The 19943-nt window shown below is 36.7% G+C and overlaps 1 protein-coding gene across 4 annotated transcripts in view; it reads left to right on the forward strand.

Annotated features, from left to right (window-relative positions):
* The window catches only part of CEP162 (centrosomal protein 162), a 96338-nt gene that overhangs the window by 3043 nt on the left and 73352 nt on the right, over positions 1-19943 (forward strand). For 3 of the 4 annotated variants that reach the window (XM_027091304.1, XM_027091296.1, XM_027091300.1), the window contains exons 3-7: positions 8391-8502; positions 11201-11347; positions 11683-11866; positions 13883-13950; positions 19161-19273. In XM_027091304.1, the coding sequence (XP_026947105.1) occupies positions 8391-8502; positions 11201-11347; positions 11683-11866; positions 13883-13950; positions 19161-19273 (624 nt within the window). The remainder of the gene's footprint in view (positions 1-8390; positions 8503-11200; positions 11348-11682; positions 11867-13882; positions 13951-19160; positions 19274-19943) is intronic. The other variant, XM_027091308.1, reaches the window with a different exon arrangement.

A 19943-nucleotide genomic window follows, 5' to 3' on the forward strand; every position in this document is an offset into this window, starting at 1 on the left:
ACACGGGCCTCTCACTGTTGTGGCCTCTCCCATTGCGGAGCACAGGCTCCGGACGTGCAGGCTCAGCGGCCATGGCTCACAGGCCCAGCCACTCTGCGGCATGTGGGATCTTCCCAGACCGGGGCACGAACCCGTGTCCCCTGCATGAGCAGGTGGACTCTCAACCACTGCGCCACCAGGGAAGCCCAGTTTCAGGTTTTATACTTAGGTCTTTACTCCATTTTGAGTTTAGTTTTGTATTGATATATGGTGTGCGAAAATGTTCTAATTTCATTCTTTTACATGTAGCTGTCCAGTTTTCCCAGCACCACTTACTTCAATAAGAGACTGTCTTTTTTCCAATGTAAATTCTTCTTTGTTGTAGATTAATTGACCATAAGTGCACGGGTTTATTTCTGGGCTCTATTCTGTTCTGTTGATGGATGTGTTCGTTTTTGTGTTGTGATTACTGGAGCTTCCTAGTATAGTCTGAAGTCAGGGAGCTGAAGTCAGGGAGCTTAATACCTTTAGCTTTGTTCTTTTTTCTCAACACTGCTTTGGCTTTTCAGGGTCTTTAGTTGTTCCGTATAAATTTTAGGATTATTTGTTCTAGTTCTGTGAAAAATGTCGTACATGTTTTGACAGGTATTGCATTAAATCTGTAGCTTGCTTTGGGTAGCATGGACATTTTAACAACATCAATTCTTCCAATCCATGAACACGAGCTATCTTGCCATTTCATTGTATCATCCTCAGTTTCCTTCATCAATGTTTTATAGTTTTCAGACTGAGTTTTTCACCTCCTTGATTAAGTTTATTCCTATGTATTTTATTCTTTTGGATGTGATTTTAAAAAGGATGGTTTTCTTACTCTTTCTGATAGTTCATTATGAGTGTATAGAAAAGCAACAGATTTCTGTATATTAATCTTGTATCCTACAAAGCTGCTGAATCCATTTATTAATTCTGAGAGTTTTTTGGTGAAGACTTTAGGGTTTTCTATATGTAGTATCATGCCATCTGCAAATACTGACAGCTTTACATCTTCCCTTTCAATTTGGAAGCCTTTTATTTCTTTTCATGTCTGATTGCTCTGACTAGGACTTCCAATACTTTATTAAATAGAAGTGGTGAGAGTGGGCATCCTTATCTTGTTCCTGATTTTAGAGGAAGCGCTTTCAGTTTTTCACCAATGAATATGATGTTAGCTGTGGGTTTGTCATAAATGACCTTTTTTACGTTGCGATATGAGTTTAGATACCAACTTTGATGAGAGTTTTTGTCATGAATGGATATTGAATTTTGTCAAATGCTTTCTCTGTATTTATTGAGATGATCATGTGACTTGTTAATGTGGTGTATCACATTGATTGACTTGCAAATATTGAACCATCTTTGCATCCCTAGAGTAAGTCCTACTTGATCATGGTGTATGATTCTTTTTATATATTGTTGAATTAAGTTTGTTGAGGATTTCTGCATCTATATTCATCAGAGATATCAGCCTGCAGTTTTCTTTTTTTGTAGTGTCTTTGTCTGTTTCTAATATCAGGGTAATGTGACCTTGTAGAATGAATTTGGGAGTGTCCTCTCTTCTGTTTTTTGGAATAGGTTGAGAAGGATATTAGCTTTTTATATGTTTGGTGGAATTCTCCTGTGAAGCTATCCTGGACTTTGGTTTGCTGGAAGTTTCTGATTACTAATTCAGTTATACTACTAGTGATTGGTCTGTTCACATTGTCTGTGTCTTCCTGATTCTGTTTTGGAAGATTGTATGTTTTTAGAAGTTAATCCATTTCTTAGGTTGTCCAATTTGTTGATATGTAACTGTTTGTAGTATTGTCTTATGATTTTATTATCTGTGATATTGGTTGTTAGTTCTCCTCTTTCTTTTTTATTTTGTTTGTTTGGGTCCTCTTTTTTCTTGTTGAACCCCTGGCTTAAGGCTTATCAATTTTCTTAATTTTGCGGGGGACTTCCCTGCCTGGTGGAGCAGTGGATAAGACTCCACACTCCCAATGTGGAGGGCTCGGGTTTGATCCCTGTTCAGGGAACTAGATACCACATGCATGCTGCAACTAGGGATTCACATGCCATAACTAGGGAGCCTGCATGCCGTGACTAAGGAGCCTGTGAGCCACAACTAAGGAGCCCATGAGCTGCACCTAAGGAGCTGGCAAGCTGAAACTAAGGACCCCTGGAGCCACAGCTGAGGAGCCCGCGTGCTTCAACTAAGGAGCCTGTGACTACAACTGGGGAGCCTGCCTGCTACAACTAAGATGCCATGCAACCAAAAAAAAAAAAAAATTCTTTATTATTTCAAAAAAACAGCTCTTGGTTTCATTGATTTTTAAAATTTATTTTATTTTATTTTTTTGGTCTCTATTTCCTCTCTGGTATTTATTATTTCCTTTCTTCTGCTGACTTTGAACTTTGTTCTTCTTTTTCTAATTCCTTTGGATGGTAGGTTATGTTGTTTGTTTGAGATTTTTCTTGTTTCTTAAAGTAGGCCTGTATCATTGTAAACATTCCTCTTAGAACTGCTTTTGCTACATCCCATAATTTCAGAAAGTTGTGTTTTTATTTTCATTTGTCTTAAGGTATTTTCTGATTTCCTCCTTGATTTCTTCATTGACCCATTGTGTTTTTAGTAGCATGTCATTTAGTCTCCACATGTTTGTGTTTTTCCCATTTTTCTTCCTATAATTGATATCTAGTTTATACCATGGTGATCGGAAAAAATGCTTGATATAATTTCTGTCCTCTTAAATTCGTTGAGACTTTTTTGTGGCCTAGAATGTGGTCTGCCCTAGAGAATGTTCTATGTTCACTTGAAAATAATGTGTATTCTGCTGGTTTTGGATGGAATATCCTGTAGATATCTATTAGTCCATCTGGTCTAATTTGTCATTTAAGGCCAGTGTTACCTTACTGATTTTCTGTCTGGATGATCTGTCCATCTGTCCAATTGGGTATTAACATTCCCTACTACTTTTGTATTATTGCCAGTTTCTCCATTTATAGCTGTTAACATTTGCTTTATATATTTAGATGCTCCTATATTAGTTGCATATATTTTAATGAATGTTATATCCTCTTTTGTATTGATCCCTGTATCATTATACAATGCCCTACTTGCCTTTTGTTATAGACTTTGTTTTAAAGTCTGTTTCGTCTGATATGAGTATTGCTACCCCAGCTGTCTTGTTTCCATTTGCATGAAATAACTTCTAGCCCCTCACTTTCAGTCTGTGTGTGTCTTTATCTCTGAAGCGAGTCTCTTGTAAGCAGCATATAGATGGGTCTTGTTTTTTTGTCCAATCAACCACCCTATGTCTTTTGAGTGGAGCATTTAGTCCATTCACATTTAAAGCAATCATTGATAGGTATGTTCGTACTGCCATTTTGTTACTCTTTTCTGGTTTTTGTACTTATTCTCTGTTCTTTTCTCCTTCTTTTTGTTTCTTCCCCTGTGATTTGATGATTTTCTTTAGTGGTATGCTTGTGCTCCTTTCTCTCCAGTTTTTGTGTGTCCATTATTGGGTTTGTATTTCTGGTTACCATGGGGTTCATATATGTTGATCTATGGTTATATCCACTTGTTTTAAACTTGTTTCATTTAAGTTCAAACACATTCTAAAAGTTCTACATTTTTTTCTCCCTTCCCCAACATTTTGTGTTTTTGTGTCATATTTTACATCTTCATGTTTATCCTTTACCTTTTTATTATAGTTATAGCTGATTATACAATTTTTGTCTTTGAATCTTTGTACTAGCTTATTTAAGTGGTTGATCCACAGCCTTTACTATATATTTGTCATTATTAGTGGGGTTTTTCTTTTCCTATACATGTCTACTTCTTGTTGTAGCATTTTCTTTTCCACTGAGAGAAGACCCTTTAACATTTCCTTTAGGGTCAATTTAGTATTGATGAACTCTTCTAGTCTTTGCTTGTTTGAGAAGTTTTTCATCTGTCCTTTAATTCCAAATTATAATTTTGCTGGGTAGAGTATCCTAGGTTTTAGGTTTTTCCCTTTTGCACCTTAAATATATCATGCTGTTCCCTTCTGGCCTGCAAAGTTTCTGCAGAAAAATCAGCTGATAGCTTTTGGGGGGTGGGGTTCACTTGTATGTGACTCTTTGTGTTTCTCTTGCTGCCTTTAGAATAACCTCTTTAACTTTTAATGTTTTAATAACACTTTAATCGTGATATGTCTTGGTGTGGGTCTATTTGGGTTCATTTTATTTGGGACTCTCTGTGCCTCCTGTACCTGGATATCTGATTACTTACTCAGGTTCAAGAAGTTTTCAGCCATAATTTCATCAAATAAATTTTCAACTCCTTTCTCTCTGGGTTCTCCATCTGGGACACCTATAGTATGAATGTTGGTACACTTGATGGTATCTCAGAGTTCCCTTAAATTGTTTTCATTTTTTAAATTGGTTTTTTTTTCATGTCTGATTGGGTGATTTCCATTATTCTGTCTTCCAGATCACTTATGCATTCTTCTGTATCACCTAGTCTGCTGTTAATTCGTTCTAGTGTGTTTTTCATTACAGGTGTATTCTTCACTTCTGGCTGGTTCTTTTATATTTTCTAATTTTGTTAAAATACTGTGTTCATCTATTCCTTTTTCAGCATTCTTATTAGTAATGCTTTGAACTTCTTATCTGGTAAATTATTTCTCTCTGTTTCATTAGTTGTTTTTCTTGTTCTTTTGTTTGAAACAAGTTCTTCTGTCCTCTCATTTTGTTTAACTTTCTCTGTCTCTATGAAATTAAGTGAAACAGTTACCTATCCCCATCTTGAAGGGGTGCCCCTTTGTGGGAGTGTCCCTGTGCAGTCTGCACGTGCCTGGTGGCTTTGATGGGAGAGCTGGATCTCACGTAAGCCGGAGCTGTGTCTTTCTCCAGGGTGTGCTGGCAGCTATCACTTTGGTAAGAGGTGGGACTGGAGACGAAGGGGCTCAAGGCAGAGCCAGGTGTGAGCCAGGGCTTCTCCTCACTCAGTGGCCAGCACCACCCTATGAGGGGTGGGAGTGAGTCCCAAGGTGCTGGAGCAGAAGCCTTGAGGGTTGGGTGCCAGCTGGTGCTGTTCCCTATAAGCATGTACTCCTTCCTCTCCTAGCATTGTCACATTGTCATCTTTGCCCCAGAGAGGAGTAGTGCTGGAGCAAGAGGGGCTGGAGTAGGGGTTTGGCTTGGGCCAGGCCTTGTGCCAGGGTGGTCATAGGAAACCAGCCAGAGTCCCGTGCAGTTTCATTCTGCTTCTTCCACCTTGTTTCGGGAGTAAGGAAATATGTGCACACTCTTCACGAGCAGAGTCTCGGTTTCTTACAGCCCCACTGTCGGTCCCACTGGTTTTATAACCAGCTATGGGGACTCATCTTCCCAGTGGCAGACCCCAGGGCTGTGGCCCCCAATATGTGGTTCTAGCCACCTACTACCCAGAGTGGGTTTCCAAGCCTTTTAATCCCCTTCCTTTTCTGTGTCCCTTCCCTGGGGAACAGGTCCTGACCTGATCACTTTTCTTCCCTTCCTACCCGATTCCATATGTTTTTCTTACAGCTTGTTCTACTTAACGTAACAATTTCAAGGTTCATTTATGTTGTCATATCTATCAGCACCTCATTCCTTTTTTATAGCTGAATAATATTCCGTCGTATGGATTTACCACATTTTGTTTACCTACTTATCAGCTGATGGACATTTGAGTTCTTTCCACTTTCTAGCAATTATGAATAGTGCCGCTATGACAATTGTATATAAGTTTTTGTGTGGTTGTATGTTTTCACTTCTCTTGTGTGTATACCTAGGAGTGGGAATGCTGGGTCATATGGTAGCTCTATGTTTAACCTTTGGAGGAACTGTCAGACTGTTTCCTAAACGGCTGTGCCATTTTACTCTCACCAGCAGTGTATTAGTAATATTAGGGTTCCAGTTTCTCCATATCCTCACGAGCACTGTTGTTAACTCAGCGGCCAGCTGTTTTGTTTTGTTTCGTGTTTAATGATAGTAGCCTAGAAAGCAGTGTGGAAGATTGTCAGAAGTGAGAATACCTACTATGTATTAGACAGTAGGATGGGCATTCTCTGTTTCTTTGCTGATCTTTGCCACAGCCCTGCAAGGTCAGTGTCGCCATGCTTGTTTTATATATGTATAAACTGAAAAGAGGCGTAATTTTCCCTAAGCAACAGAACTAGCTTATTTTGAAGTTAAAAGTTTGAACTCAGATCTGTCTGGCTCCAAAAACTTATAGTCCTTATTTCACACTTTTACATAGCCATGGGTTTAGGAGGAAAAAACTGAATCTGAGGCAGATTGTCAGAGTTTGGTAAACAGCGAGACATAGAAAGAGAGAAATGGAACATTTCAGCGTGACAGTGAAGTATAAGACTGTGTGGAAGGTGATGCAACTAAAATTCAGATGGAGTAAAGAATACTCTTTCTTTTCTCCTCCCCTCATCCTGCCTGGTGGTCAAGGAAGACAGTGAGTTCTTTTCGAAGATTTAAAAATGGCATTCTTACAAGTCACTGGGGTAGAGTTTTTTGGTTGGCAGGTGGAAATGTGTGTGTAGTCATCTCAGAAGTTTAAGAAGTGCCCCAGGTACCAATGTCCTAGTTGGGGACATAGAGTATTTGAAAGTGGACAGGCCTTAGTTAGAGAAACCCAAGTTTGAATCCCAGCTCTGTATCACTTACTGATAGTCACAACCTGGACAAGTTGCTTAACTTCTCTGAGCTTACTTCCCCATCAGTAAATCTCTGCTGGATTATTTAAAGACTAAAATAACCTGAGTATAGATCCTGACATAGAGCAGGCAAGTAATTAATAAACGTTGATTTCTTCTCCAGAAAAAGTGTGTAGAATAAGGATAAAAAGGACCAAGAGCAGAGTCCTGGGGAAGTCTCGTGTTAAAGAAAAGGGCAAAAGGGCCAAGAGCTATTAGAGTTGGTTAGGAAAGGTCACAGAGGTGAAGTATAACCTGGAGGAGGTGGTGCTATGAGGTCAAAGGGCGAGATTTGCCCGAAGTGAGAGTTGGTCACCATGTCAAACTCCATGGTATGATCAGGGAGGTGACTAACAGTCATCCTTTATTTGTGGCATGTAGGAGGCCTGTGGTGACTGAGGAGAGCTGTTTTGGATGGGGACCAGATTTTAAGGGGTTTAACAGTGACCTGGAGAAGTTAGAATGTACATAAAGGAAAGATGATAGATAGAATGAAAGGGAGGTAGGAGTAAGGAACTTTGCCTGTTTTCTTTGTTTTGTTTGTTTGTTTTGTTTTTTTTAAGTAGGGTAGACTTAAGTGTTCATTCTTTTTTTTTTTTTTCCGGTACACGGGCCTCTCACTGTTGTGGCCTCTCCCGTTGCGGAGCACAGGCTCCGGACGCGCAGGCTCAGCGGCCATGGCTCACGGGCCCAGCCGCTCCGCGGCATGTGGAATTTTCCCGGACTGGGGCACGAACCTGTGTCCCCTGCATTGGCAGGCGGACTCTCAACCACTGCGCCACCAGGGAAGCCCAAGTGTTCATTTTTATACTATACAATTATGCCAGGTGCTGTGCTAGGCCCTGGGGATGCAATGATGAGCAAGTTTATAACCTGAGGGAAGGAGGGCAAGGAGATTGCGGAGGGAGTGAGGTGCAGAGATGCATTAGGATAACCCAGCAAGCGAGAACTTGGTGAGGTGGGAGGTGGCCCCTCTGCAGTTTCTCCTGGGAGTGGAGGAAAGAATTGCTCTTCTGAGAGAGGAAAGCAGTTTAGTGGTAGAGTGAGGGGAAGGAGAAAGAAGGTGGTTTTTGACCTAAGGTCTTTATTTTCTCTGTGAAGAGAGAGCCCAAGTTATTGGCTGAGAGTAAGGGTGGTAGATCGGGGTTAGAGTAGGGGTTTAGGATTGTAGTAAGATTTGAACCTGAAGAGTAGAAAAGGACAAATAAAAGTTTATTAAAGTTTATTAATCATTGTGACAAATGCAAATTTCTCTGGTAAACACCTCACACTCAGTTCTTCCTGGTCTTAGAATTTTGTGTTCCTCTAGAGTGATGCTAGGTGATTTTGCACAATCATTATTTATTCTTAGACCCGAGATAGTGTCTAAAAAAGGATTATATCCTTTTATTCCTTCCTGATTAGGTTTCTTGATCAAGTTTTTTATTTCTTTGTTTTTATTGTTGATGTTTTTCTCCTTGTTTCGTCTGCTTGTTTAGTTCTGAGTATGAAATCAGTGTTCAGAGATGTATTCTTGATGTTTAAGTTATTTTGACCCCATAAGTCTAGAAATATATGAATTTATACGTAATTGCTGAGAATGTTTAGGTGATAACTGAAATATCAGAGAACAAAGAAACATTTTCAGTGATAAATCTGGGATTCTTGAATTTAAAATTCACTAGCTTGTATATGATTTAGCTTTCAGATGATTCTTTTGAAAATTCAAATAAAACACCTAGACAACCTAAAGAAGTGAAGAAGAATGATACAGTGCCATGGTGGATAACTGAAGATGAATTTGAAGATGGTGGTAAATATTGCTGATTTTTAATTTTAAGTTATTTGACCACAGAGGGGCAGTCAAGACTTTTTTTTTTTTTTTAACCCCACATTTGTGTGTTTATTTTTGGCTGTGTTGGGTCTTCGTTTCTGTGCGAGGGCTTTCTCTAGTTGTGGCAAGCGGGGACCACTCTTCATCGCGGTGCACGGACCTCTCACTATCATGGCCTCTCTTGTTGCAGAGCACAGGCTCCATACGTGCAGGCTCGGTAGTTGTGGCTCACGGGCCTAGTTGCTCCGCGGCATGTGGGATCTTCCCAGACCAGGGCTCGAACCCATGTCCCCTGCATTAGCAGGCAGATTCTCAACCACTGCGCCACCAGGGAAGCCCAAACAAGACTTTTAATTCTGGATTTTCTTACCATGCTTTTAATAAATATATAAGGAAAATAATACTAATAGTGTGAATTTTTGAAGTTTGACTTGATTTTCGTATTACTTTATGATATATTTTTTATATAATAGGGAATCTGTGTTTCTGCATTATCAGATTATTTTACATTGAAATAATTTATCGTTCCTCAATTTAAGCTGATGAATAATGTTAGGTATATTTATATATTATCATGTTTAATGGTAAATGGATTTAAAGTGATTTAATAAAATATCTGACAATGTATTAATGTCACTGCATTGGGAAGATTTTAACAAATCTATAGATTTTGGTATTGCTCTCTGTTAATGACAGTAGAAAAAAATAATTTTATTACCTTAATAGTAAATAACTCATTATTGATCCTGTCTAGCACATGTGTATATCTTTTTTGGAACTATTCCTACTCACATCTTTACAAATAGAAAATTACTCTCTGGGTGTTTTCTTCAGTATAGCTACTATATATGATACTGCTGTATTCACAAGGATCCTCAGACTACCTCTGTTAAGTACCTATGTTCACAATATTTGTGTATCACTAAGCACCATTTTATGAACTGATAGGATTTGTATATCTCTTCTTTTTCCTTGTGCTCCTTGACCCTCAACAGTAAATAATAAATGTGTTTAATAAATAAATGTTACTGTGAATTTGATAGTCACTTCTCTGTTCTTCTTAATACTTTACAGTAAGGAATTGCCTTATTGAAAAGTTCAGTGTGTTTTCATAAATCCATAAACCACGCACAGTGCTAAAGTTTGCACGTGAAGAATTATGTTTTAGAATCTTTCCCCCTATTGATGCTTGAAAAGGATATTATATGATTAAGTACTATTGAAATAATTGACAATGATTTGTGACTTATTTAGCATTAAAATCTTTATCTAGAAAGTAATGAATCAGAGATGGAGTATGCAAACTCACCCTAAAGGAAAAGAATAGGTCCTAGACCAACACTTAAATGTAACCTGACTAAAGATACTAAATTTTTTTTAAAAGAATGTATCAATCAGAGTGGATTTGATTAGTAAAGGATGCAAAGGATACTTAGGAAGGAGACTTTGACAGTGTCCATTTAAACACAGCGGAAGAAGGTTCCTCTGCCCAGGGGTATAACCTGGTCCCTGGTTCAGTCACAAACGTTTATTGAGTTCATGTTATGTTCTCAGTACTTGGCACTAGTATGCGAAAACTAAATATGATGCCTGCCATCAAGAGTATAGAAGCTTCTAAGGGAGAATTGAACACCCCTTTTGAGAGGATTGCATTCCCAATCTTACATAGATGCCATTAAACATCAACATTGAGCTACTTCAATCTTATAATTTTGCTTTCTCTTTCAGTTGCCATAAGGACAAAATGTTCTGTCTAGTTAGTGAAACCGTCTAATTCTCCTACTGGTTATACTCTTCATTATAAATAACTGAATTGGATCTTGGTTTCAGTTGTATTAGTCTCAAATGAGGTTGGTTAGTGTGGGTCACATCCCTGAGTCCATCTTCAGAGCCGGGCTGAGACCCTGGACAGATGCCCCGACGGCACCCTGACCTTGGCGTGTATGTTTTCATTTGAAGTGCCTGTAGATATATCTCCTGATTTTCTCCAGCTGTTACTGGATCAGTTAAAACCATTATTCACACAGAGCCATAAAATAATTTGTTTCTAAAGCCTCTCCGATAGGATGCTAAGTAGGAAATTGAAATCACAATTTGTAACTTCTCAATAAGGCTTCCTTCTAAGCAAAAGTGGTATTTTTCTAATCTTATTATTTGTATCATATAGTATAGTTATTTTTTCCCATATATCAGTTTTTTACAACAAATATATACTGCGAGGATAAAGAAATTTTGATATTATATAACTTTTCCAGTGTTTTCTAGTGCTTTTAGAATGAAGAGCAAAACCCTCCCCCCCAGCCTATGTAGATGAGTGTGGTCTGACCGTTGACTCCTGCCCTGGGATTACTTCCCCAAGTGGCATGGTATACTGTATTAAGTACTTGTGCTTCAAAATCATTTTTAAAAAATCTCGTCTCATTATGCAAGTTGTTGAAATATTCCACTTAATAAGATGCACTGTAGTCAAATAGAATTGTAATTTTTGTTTTGTGAATTTTGGGTCTGGTGGATTTTTATTTCATAGACCAGATTTATTTCATAGCTACGGTCTACTAGTATAACTAATATAACAGTACAACTAGTCTAAGCTAGTATAACAGTACTACTGTGTTGGCATAGTAGTCAAAACAATTCTCTTAACATAAATATCCAACTATATTAAATCCCATCCCAGGACTACTTGGAACAAATGTAAGCTATTTGAAAACAAAGAAGACTCCTCAGCCTATTATGGAAATAGAAGAGGAATCTGCTGAAAGGATTCAGTTTCTTAAGAGCAGTGGAACCTCTATCTTAAGTATTGACAGCTTAGAGGCCAATGGTAAGAATTGTGAGGGATGTGAGTTGAGAGGTTAATTACTATGCTTATAATCAGGACTTTTAGGAAAGTTAACTCATAACTATCTTGGAGCCTCCTTTACTGAAGCGTGTAGACAGATTTAATATCTTCCTAGAAGGTTTAGAATTATACCCCTGGAGAAGCTTCATAGCCTTACATATTATAATGAATATAAAGCTATATTTGAGTAAGAGATTAAGTGAAGTATGTTTCAAGTTTTTTGAAGTCTGACTATGTAATGTCAATAAATGCATCGTTAAAATTAATTTTTTCAAAATTCTATGTGTTAATGAAATATATTTGTGCTTTCCATTTAGAGATAGTAGTTCCTGAGCTCAATCATAGCATTCTTGGATTGGGATTGGACACATTAGCAGAGCAAGAGGAAAAAGAGCAATTTTTTGCCAGGCTTGAGAAAGGCTTCACATCTTCCATTGATTACTCCAGATTAAATAAAGAATTGGATTCTAATGACTCCACACATTTTAAAGCTTTACATAGGTAATGTAAATACAATATAAACTAATCATTGAGTGATTTTTGTGTCTTTATATTTTTGAAAGGCTGGTAGATGTATGGAATTGAAGGGGTAAACATATATAACAGGCAAAATTTAAATCTTAGTTTTAATTCTATTTTCTCTTCATTATTTTGGTCAGGGGTAGCTTATGTGTGTGTGTGTAGAATATGATTTATATTTACATATATATATAGGCTGGAAAATGTTGATGTGTATTTGAGAACCTCTAGAGATCTGAAATTTCATGCATGAGGTACTTTTGAAATGAATAGCACATTGCCAAATAGACCTAACTAGGAAGGTAATTTATTAAGTGATTTTCCAGAGGTAAGATCAGTAAGAGAGTCCAGCCTGGTAGCTATTATAAACTCAGGGGAAACAGGAACAAAAAGGGAAGGAGGAACCAGGGAGCAAAGACCGATTTGGTTTGTGTCCTCCCTTTGTGTATGGTTGACCCTAATGATTATTAGGGGACCTCATTTATCCTGGAAATTCTACTAATTGACTAAACTGATGCCTTGTAAGTGCCGCAGGCCTTTGGCATTCTCAAGACTTCTTTGAAACCTTATATCTTTAATTTCCTCAGTTTCAGTTTTCCATTTAATTTTTTAAGTTATAAATGGAAGCCAGATTACAATTTTAAGATTTTAAGAACACCAAACTATATTTAAATTAAGGATCAGGAGACTCATAGCCTCTGGTCATTAGAGTGCCTGGTCTCCTCAAGATGCTTATTTTCTTGGACAGTGGACAAAGCAGTGACCCTTATGAACTGTGTCTGAGACTTTTACCCTACTTGCAAGCTGACAAGTCAGCCTGCCAGTTTTATGAATGCTGACAATAGACACAAGATTCCTGGGTCAGAAACAAATGGACTTTATTTCTCATCACAAAAGCAGGACCTGAGGGTCACGTTTATTTGCCTTAGTTTCCCATGCCCCACAAGGTTCACGGGGTCCATGATGGCTGTTTGCCAGTGCAATGGGTTGCTTTACAGGAGAGGGTCACTGAACTTGGGGAATCTTTGCTTTAGAGTAAGCGGAAACAAGCCTGCTTTGGGGGCAGAAACATTGCCTCATCTCTCAAAGTTGCTCAGTGCACACAACCCTGAGAAATGACCTAGGAAGGGGAGGGTCTGTGCCTTGCGTTCTGGGCATACCCAGCAAGAACACCTAGGGACCATCAGGGCCCATGGTGGTTGCCTGTCCTAACAGTGACACAGATTAAACATACACAGGTTTGCTGGCCACAAGTTTTTGCCCCTTTGCAATATTTCTTAACATTTCTTTGTTCTTAACGATATTCTTAACTACTGGTATTTCTACGCAAGAACAGCCTAGTCAGAGTGCAGTAGTGTATTGAGTATGCAATGGTATTTTCTGCTAATTAGAGTTTATAGTTTCTTGATCTGCTAATGATCTCACTAAAGCCATGGTTGGGGGACTGAAAAAGGTAGAACTGATTCTTTGGTTTGAAGGAAGGCAGTATATGAACTAATATATCCAATATAATTAAAAGTAGCTCTCGTCACCTTGCTGAGTATTTACTGGCTCAAGGCTCTCTTTCAGCTTCCATTTCAGGATGAAATTGCTTCTTAGCATGTAAATGCTGATTCTGGCAGTTTTTTTCTGGTCTCCACATAGACTTCACTGATTCTTACAGCTTGTGGTCAGTTCCTAATCTTTAGCGTAGAAAGGCTGGCTGGGCCCTGAGAAATGTAAATGCACATATTTATGTATAAAATTGTGTATATTTGTGTATAAAATTAAGAAAATGGCATTTTTTCCCCTTTGTATTACTTTGGCAACTACAATTAGTCTTAGATCCTTTATTTTCAAAACATTTCCCTCATAGCTTCCAAATTTTTAGCTTTTGCCAGAACAAAAGTACTTGAGAAGAAATATGTAATGTTAGAGGTTTTTAAAAAATATACACAAAATATTGCATGGTAATGTATTATTAACATGTAATACTAAATTAAGTAAATATTTTTCCAGTAATCAAGCTAATGTGGAACTGACTGAAGATAAACATGAGGATGAATCAAAACATGAAGAACTGGCAGGTAATTTCAATGGTTCTAAAATTTACAGTATTTGAAAAGATAATATAGCTTTTAATAAAGACATTGATAAGAGAAAAATAAAAGGAAAATCATATTATCTTGGAAAGAGCTTGAACAGGTAGAGTGAGTTGCCTACAGCACAATTAGAGCTACTAAGAAATTGTTGTAAGTGCAGGACTGCTTCATTTGTTGGGAGTGGGTAGTGGACCCATTTGGGAGACAGAAAAAGGACTTTTGTGCTAGGACCAGAAGAATGTGTGCAGTCAGGACAAATACCTCCAAAGCATGGTGAGGGAGGTGTGTCTTTTTCCATCGTTTGACTTTTAATGTGTTTGTGTTTCTATATTTTAAATGGTTTTCTTTTGGTAGCATATAGCTGAGTTTTGCTTTTATATCCAATCTGACAATCTCAGACTTTTAATTGAAATGTTTCTACCCTTTGCAAAAATATATTCATTGGTATGGTTATTTACTGTTTTGCCATTCATTTTTTTATCTTCCCATCTTTTTTTGGTTATTGCTTTTGTGCTACATTTTATTGGATTGAGTATTTATACCATTCCATCTTAACCCTTCTTTTGGGTTGTTAGTTGTACTTCTTTGCTGTATTTTTTTCTTAGTTGCCCTGTGATTCACAATATGCATCTTTATCTTACTAGAGTCTACTTTGAAATAACATTATACCACATTACATGAATCTTAACAGTAAACTTCCCCCAACCTTTTTGCTATTTTTGGCATACATTTTTCTTCTACATGTCTTAAAAACCCCACAATACAGCAGTATTATTACTATTATCATTATTATTATTGCTTTTAACAATCTGTTATCATTTTAAAAAAATTTTAAGGAAGGTAAAAAAATTTATACATATGTAAAAATTTCTATTTATCCATGTATTTACCGTTCCCAATGACTTGTATTTCTTTGCATAGATTTGAGTTTCTTTTTTTTAACTTTTTATTTTGAAATGAATTTTAAAAGTTTATTTTAAAATTAAGATATAATCGACATACATAACATATTAATTTCAGGTGTACAACATAATGATTTAATATCTATACATTGTGAAATGAGCACCATAATAAGTCTAGTTAACATCTGTCACTTTACATAATTACAAAAAAATTTTTTCTTGTGATGAGAACTTTTAAGACTTCTTCTCTTACCAACTTCCAAATAGTTGCTATCTAGTAGTATTTTGAGTTTCTATCTAGTATTATTTTTGTTCAGCATGAGAAACCTCCTTAACTTTTCTTGCAGTGCAGGTCTACTAGGGATAATTTCTCTGAGGTTTTGTTTATCTGAAAGTATATTTTGCCTTTGTTTTTGAAGAACACTTTTGCTTGATATAAAATTGTAGGTAGTTTTTATTTCTTTGAGCACTTTAATGATTTCATTCTATTGTCCTCTGACATTATTTCTCATGAGCCGTCAGTGGTAATTCCTGTTATTGTGATTTTGTATATATATTGTCTTCTTTTCCCTCTGTTTTCAAATTTTTCTCTTTAGGCCAGTTTTGTGGCAATTTGATGAGGATGATCTTGGTGTACTTTTCTTGTATTTATCCTGTTTGTTTCTTGTATTTATCCTGTTTGGAGCTGGTTCAGCATCAATTGATTTGTGAATTTATAGTTTCCATCAAAATCAAAAAATGTTTTTGCCATTAATTATTCAAATATCATTTCTGCCACCCCTTGCTTTCTGATCCTAATTACAAGTATGTTAGAAAGTTAAATTTTGTCCCACAGGTCACTAAGACTATTTCATTTTTTAAACCTTTTCTCCTCTCTGCTTCAGTTTTTATTGCAGTGTCTTAAGTTCACTGATTTTTTTTCTTCTTTTCTTTAATGTTTTGTTAATTCATTGAATGATTCTTTTTTCCTTTTGCTCTAGCAGTTTCTTTTGGATTTGTTTTTTCATCTCTTTAGTATGTTTCCAAGTCCCCAACATTGAGTATAGTCTGCTGATCCCAGTATTTGTTCATTTCTGGGTCTCATTCTGTTGGCTGCTTCTTCTCCTAGTTGTGGTCACTTTTTCCTCCTTGTAATTCTAGTAATTTTTTAACTGAGTGTTGAATATATTATAGATTTTTTACATTGTTGAGTGTCTGGATCTTGTTTTCTTCTTTTAAGGAGTATTGAGCTTTGTTCTGGCAGATAGCTTGATCCTTTCAAGCCTTTTCTTCTGCTTTGTTAGGAGACGTCAAGAGGATCCTTACTTAGTCTAGCAGAGTTTGACCCTGCTACTCACACACAGCCCTCCTGAGATTTCCACTGAATGCCCCTACTGGACAATGAGGATTTTTTCCACTTAAGCTGGTTAGAGCTTCAGAATCTCCTTACCCTGTGCGAACTCTGGGAACTGTCTGTCTAGCCTGCAGCTTCCCAGTTATTCTCTGCTCCAGCTGCACATACATGACTCAGTATTCAGGAAAGACTCCAGGAAAGATTCAGAAATCTACTCCATGTAGATTTCTAGTGCTCTATTTCTGCATCAGTACCTTCTCTCTTTATCACTCCCCTGCAGCTTCTAATCACCTTGTCTTTTCTGTACTCTTATCTCTGTATCCTTAACACAGTGAGACCTTCTTGATCTCCTCCTCCCTGCTCAGCGCTCCAGGATGTACATACCTTCTAGTGAACGTAGGGCTCAGCTCACTTGTTATCTTTCTTGGGAATCATATTTTTGTGCTATCGATTGTCCAGTGTCTGAAAACAATTGTTTCATATATTTTGTCCATTTTACTCATTATTTACAAAGTCCTTGATATCCAAGATGGTAGAGGAGAAAGTCCTCTAGATTGCATCATACTTAAATTAAAATTGACAGCCAAATTTTCCAACAGAGAATGAAAAATGTCTCTAAAATGTATCTTTTAGATCTTTTACATTGAGAATTGTTTACCTATTTTCTATTTATGCAAATAATCTTTTCAAAGTTACAAGGGTATAGAATATAATAGTAGAAACATATAACGTGTGTAACATCTTCCTGTCAAAAGGTCAGAACGATAAAAATTAATATTCTCATTGTTTCCCAAACAGTGTGAAAGAGCTGGATATTATTGTCTCTGATATTTTTCATATGAGAACCACCTTTTCAATTGGGTTTTATTCTTTCATTTTTATATATACTTAATTTCCCTTGGTGTTTCTTTCAGAAATCTCTGATATGCTGTTTTCCTTCCTGTTATTTCTTGTCCTGTCTCATTTCTGTCTGTGACTACCAGTGGCATTTCCTTCTTGCTTCAAACCTAGTTTAATCATGACAAATTCATGAGGAGGAGGTTGGTCTTTTATATGTTGGACAATAGTGTTTGCCTACAGACTATTCAGTTAGTAAGTGCAACTAACAAAATGTAGTTTTGAAAAATGCACATTAGATTAGGACTTTTCTTAATCAGAAATAATATTTGGCTTTATTAACTTTCAATTCAGATTAAGTGCAACACAAGCTATAATAATACTAACAAAGATAATTACTACTGCTAAACATAATGGCTAACACTGATATATACTACATATTATATAACACTTTAACTGTTAATCTCCTCAGCAACCCTCTGAAATAAGTACTATTATCATCCCTACTTTACAGATGGGAAAAATGAGGCAAAGAGGGTTTGTGACCTGCTTTTGGTTCTGCAGCTGAAAACAGTAGAACCAGGAATTGAATCCAAGTCTTCTGGCTCCTGGTCATGCTCTAAGCACTATGCCACACTACCCAAACTGTTTCTTATACTGCTTCTTTGCAGTGACACAAACGCTGCATCCCCCTCCATTGATTTCAGATAGTTCCCAAATCCCAAGTAGTTGTCTGAGTTCATAGTCATACCCTCCCTTATCTCCTCTCTCCTTGTTTTATCATCTTTACTTAAGAAAGACTAATCACTGAGGTACTTAAAATTCAGTGATTCCCACTAGAATATTAGGATCTTAATCATCTGATATTGGTCCTAGCATCTAGAATTTGTCTAATACAAGGTAATTTCTCAGTAACTGTTTTGTGAATTGAATTATGTCTACTGATATTTAGAAAATCCCAGGCAGTGTTCTTTCTTATATAGAAGAGGAGGAAAGGTGTGCTTCTCGTCCTCAGAATGTAGATATTGATGTAGTTAACCAACTCACCTAGCTTATCTACCTAAGTCACAATACCCATGCTATTCCACCATTGTATTCCTTATGAACTAACATGGAGATGTTTCTGTAAGTAGATCTCACTGAAAGCACCTCTATTTAACTTAATTATTTTCAGACTTCCATTGTTAATCACATTCAAGTTGTCCCCTCTCTTCTAAGAGAAGACTGAAGGATGGCCATTCCAGAAGCAGACTGTCTTGTACCTTGTGCAGTCTTTCTCCCATCAGGCCATCCTGTCTCTGAATGTGATCTGACTTTTGAAATACAAATAAGATTATGAATGATCAGTTCCACTCTGAAAAGGCTATTCCTGTTCTATAGCCCACAAATCTCAGTCAGTCCTTTGATTTAACGGCTGTAAACAACGAATTGAAAATTGATGAAGAGATCCTGGCCAGATAATGCCTGCCCACCTTTGCCATAAGTAGCTTGATGGCATCATATTAACATGGACACACCTTTCCCTTCTGCTACAAAGCCATTGAGATATAATGTGGGACTTTAGCTGAGAAGTGCCCAGGATTAAGAAACAGTGGAGGTCATATAAGGCTAGTATTTACCTGAGGGAGGGGTCAGAGATAGACCTTTCATAAGAACTGCTTAAGGGTTACAGAAGAGATACCTATAAAGACAAAAAAAACCAACTTAAAAAAATAAGCAAAATCCAACCTTTTGTTTAAGAGTGTCAAGATTTCACAAAAGTGCTCCCTTTTATAAGTAAGCAATTTTGAGATTTTTGTCTTTAAAAAATCAAGTAATTGAAGTTTTTTTTAAAGATATAAAATTTCTTGAACAGCTCTAGAAATTTTCAGTTGGTTAATTATACAAAATATTAAAAATGTAAAACTGATAACTGTTTGAAAGTACAAAAATAAAACCCAAATCTTAAGAATTGAATTCTCTTTAAATCTTTGCCCAAAAAAGTATGTTCTTCAAGGTATCTTTATGTTAACATTTAAATAAATTACTCTTATGCAGACTTCTTTTGGAAATCAGTAATATTTTCATGGAATTTGACTTTTTTGACAGTATGATCCTTGTATTTTTAAAACTATTTTCTTCAGAAAATTATAGTGATGATTTTGAAGATGAGGATATTGATGTACCTTTGACTCCTAAAGAAGAGACTAATTCCAAAGAAAATTCCAAATCAGAAAAAATAAATGTACCTAAACAGGTATGTATCAATTATATGTTTGACAGTTTGGAAACTTCTTTCATCACCTTAGCTGACTGTTGCTGTATAAAGAGCTCAAAATACAGAGTTCTTTATAGTCTAGCTCGTTGTAAAGTTATAGGTCTCTTAATACTCAGACGTTTTCTTAACTCAGGTGTAAATTTAAATCTTAATGAAATACATGGCAGTTGATGATTTTCTGAAAGATTTCTTTTGGCAAGTTTCCTTTAAGCTTTAGAAATTGAAAACTTCATTAAAATCTCAAATCTAATTTTTAAACAGGTATATTAAACTATACTTTTCTTTGGTAGGTCTTGTCCTTGTGAAGTGCAATACATAGCTGCCTCAGTATTTATGCTAATAGTGACGTTACTGCCTGAAACTTACTGGGCTAAGATTGTAAACTAAACTATTCCATTCACATTAAGTGTTGTTGTACTCTAATTCTCTTGTTTCTCAGTTCTTACCAAGAATTGGCTACCAAGACTGGCTAAGGGTACTACTCCATATTGCCTGCCAGACAGAACTTATCCTTGAAGCTACCTAATAGTAACCAGTAGGACAATTACTATTTGTTATATTGGTTTTGATCTGGATACAGTCTCTTTTGCAACTGTATGTTAGGACTAGATGTTTTGAACATATTTGAAACCATAGACTCTAAATAAAA

This window comes from Aethalodelphis obliquidens, unplaced genomic scaffold (assembly GCF_003676395.1).
Source record: "Aethalodelphis obliquidens isolate GAN/ISIS:26980383/991018 unplaced genomic scaffold, ASM367639v1 scaffold3, whole genome shotgun sequence".
Lineage (NCBI taxonomy): Eukaryota > Metazoa > Chordata > Mammalia > Artiodactyla > Delphinidae > Aethalodelphis > Aethalodelphis obliquidens.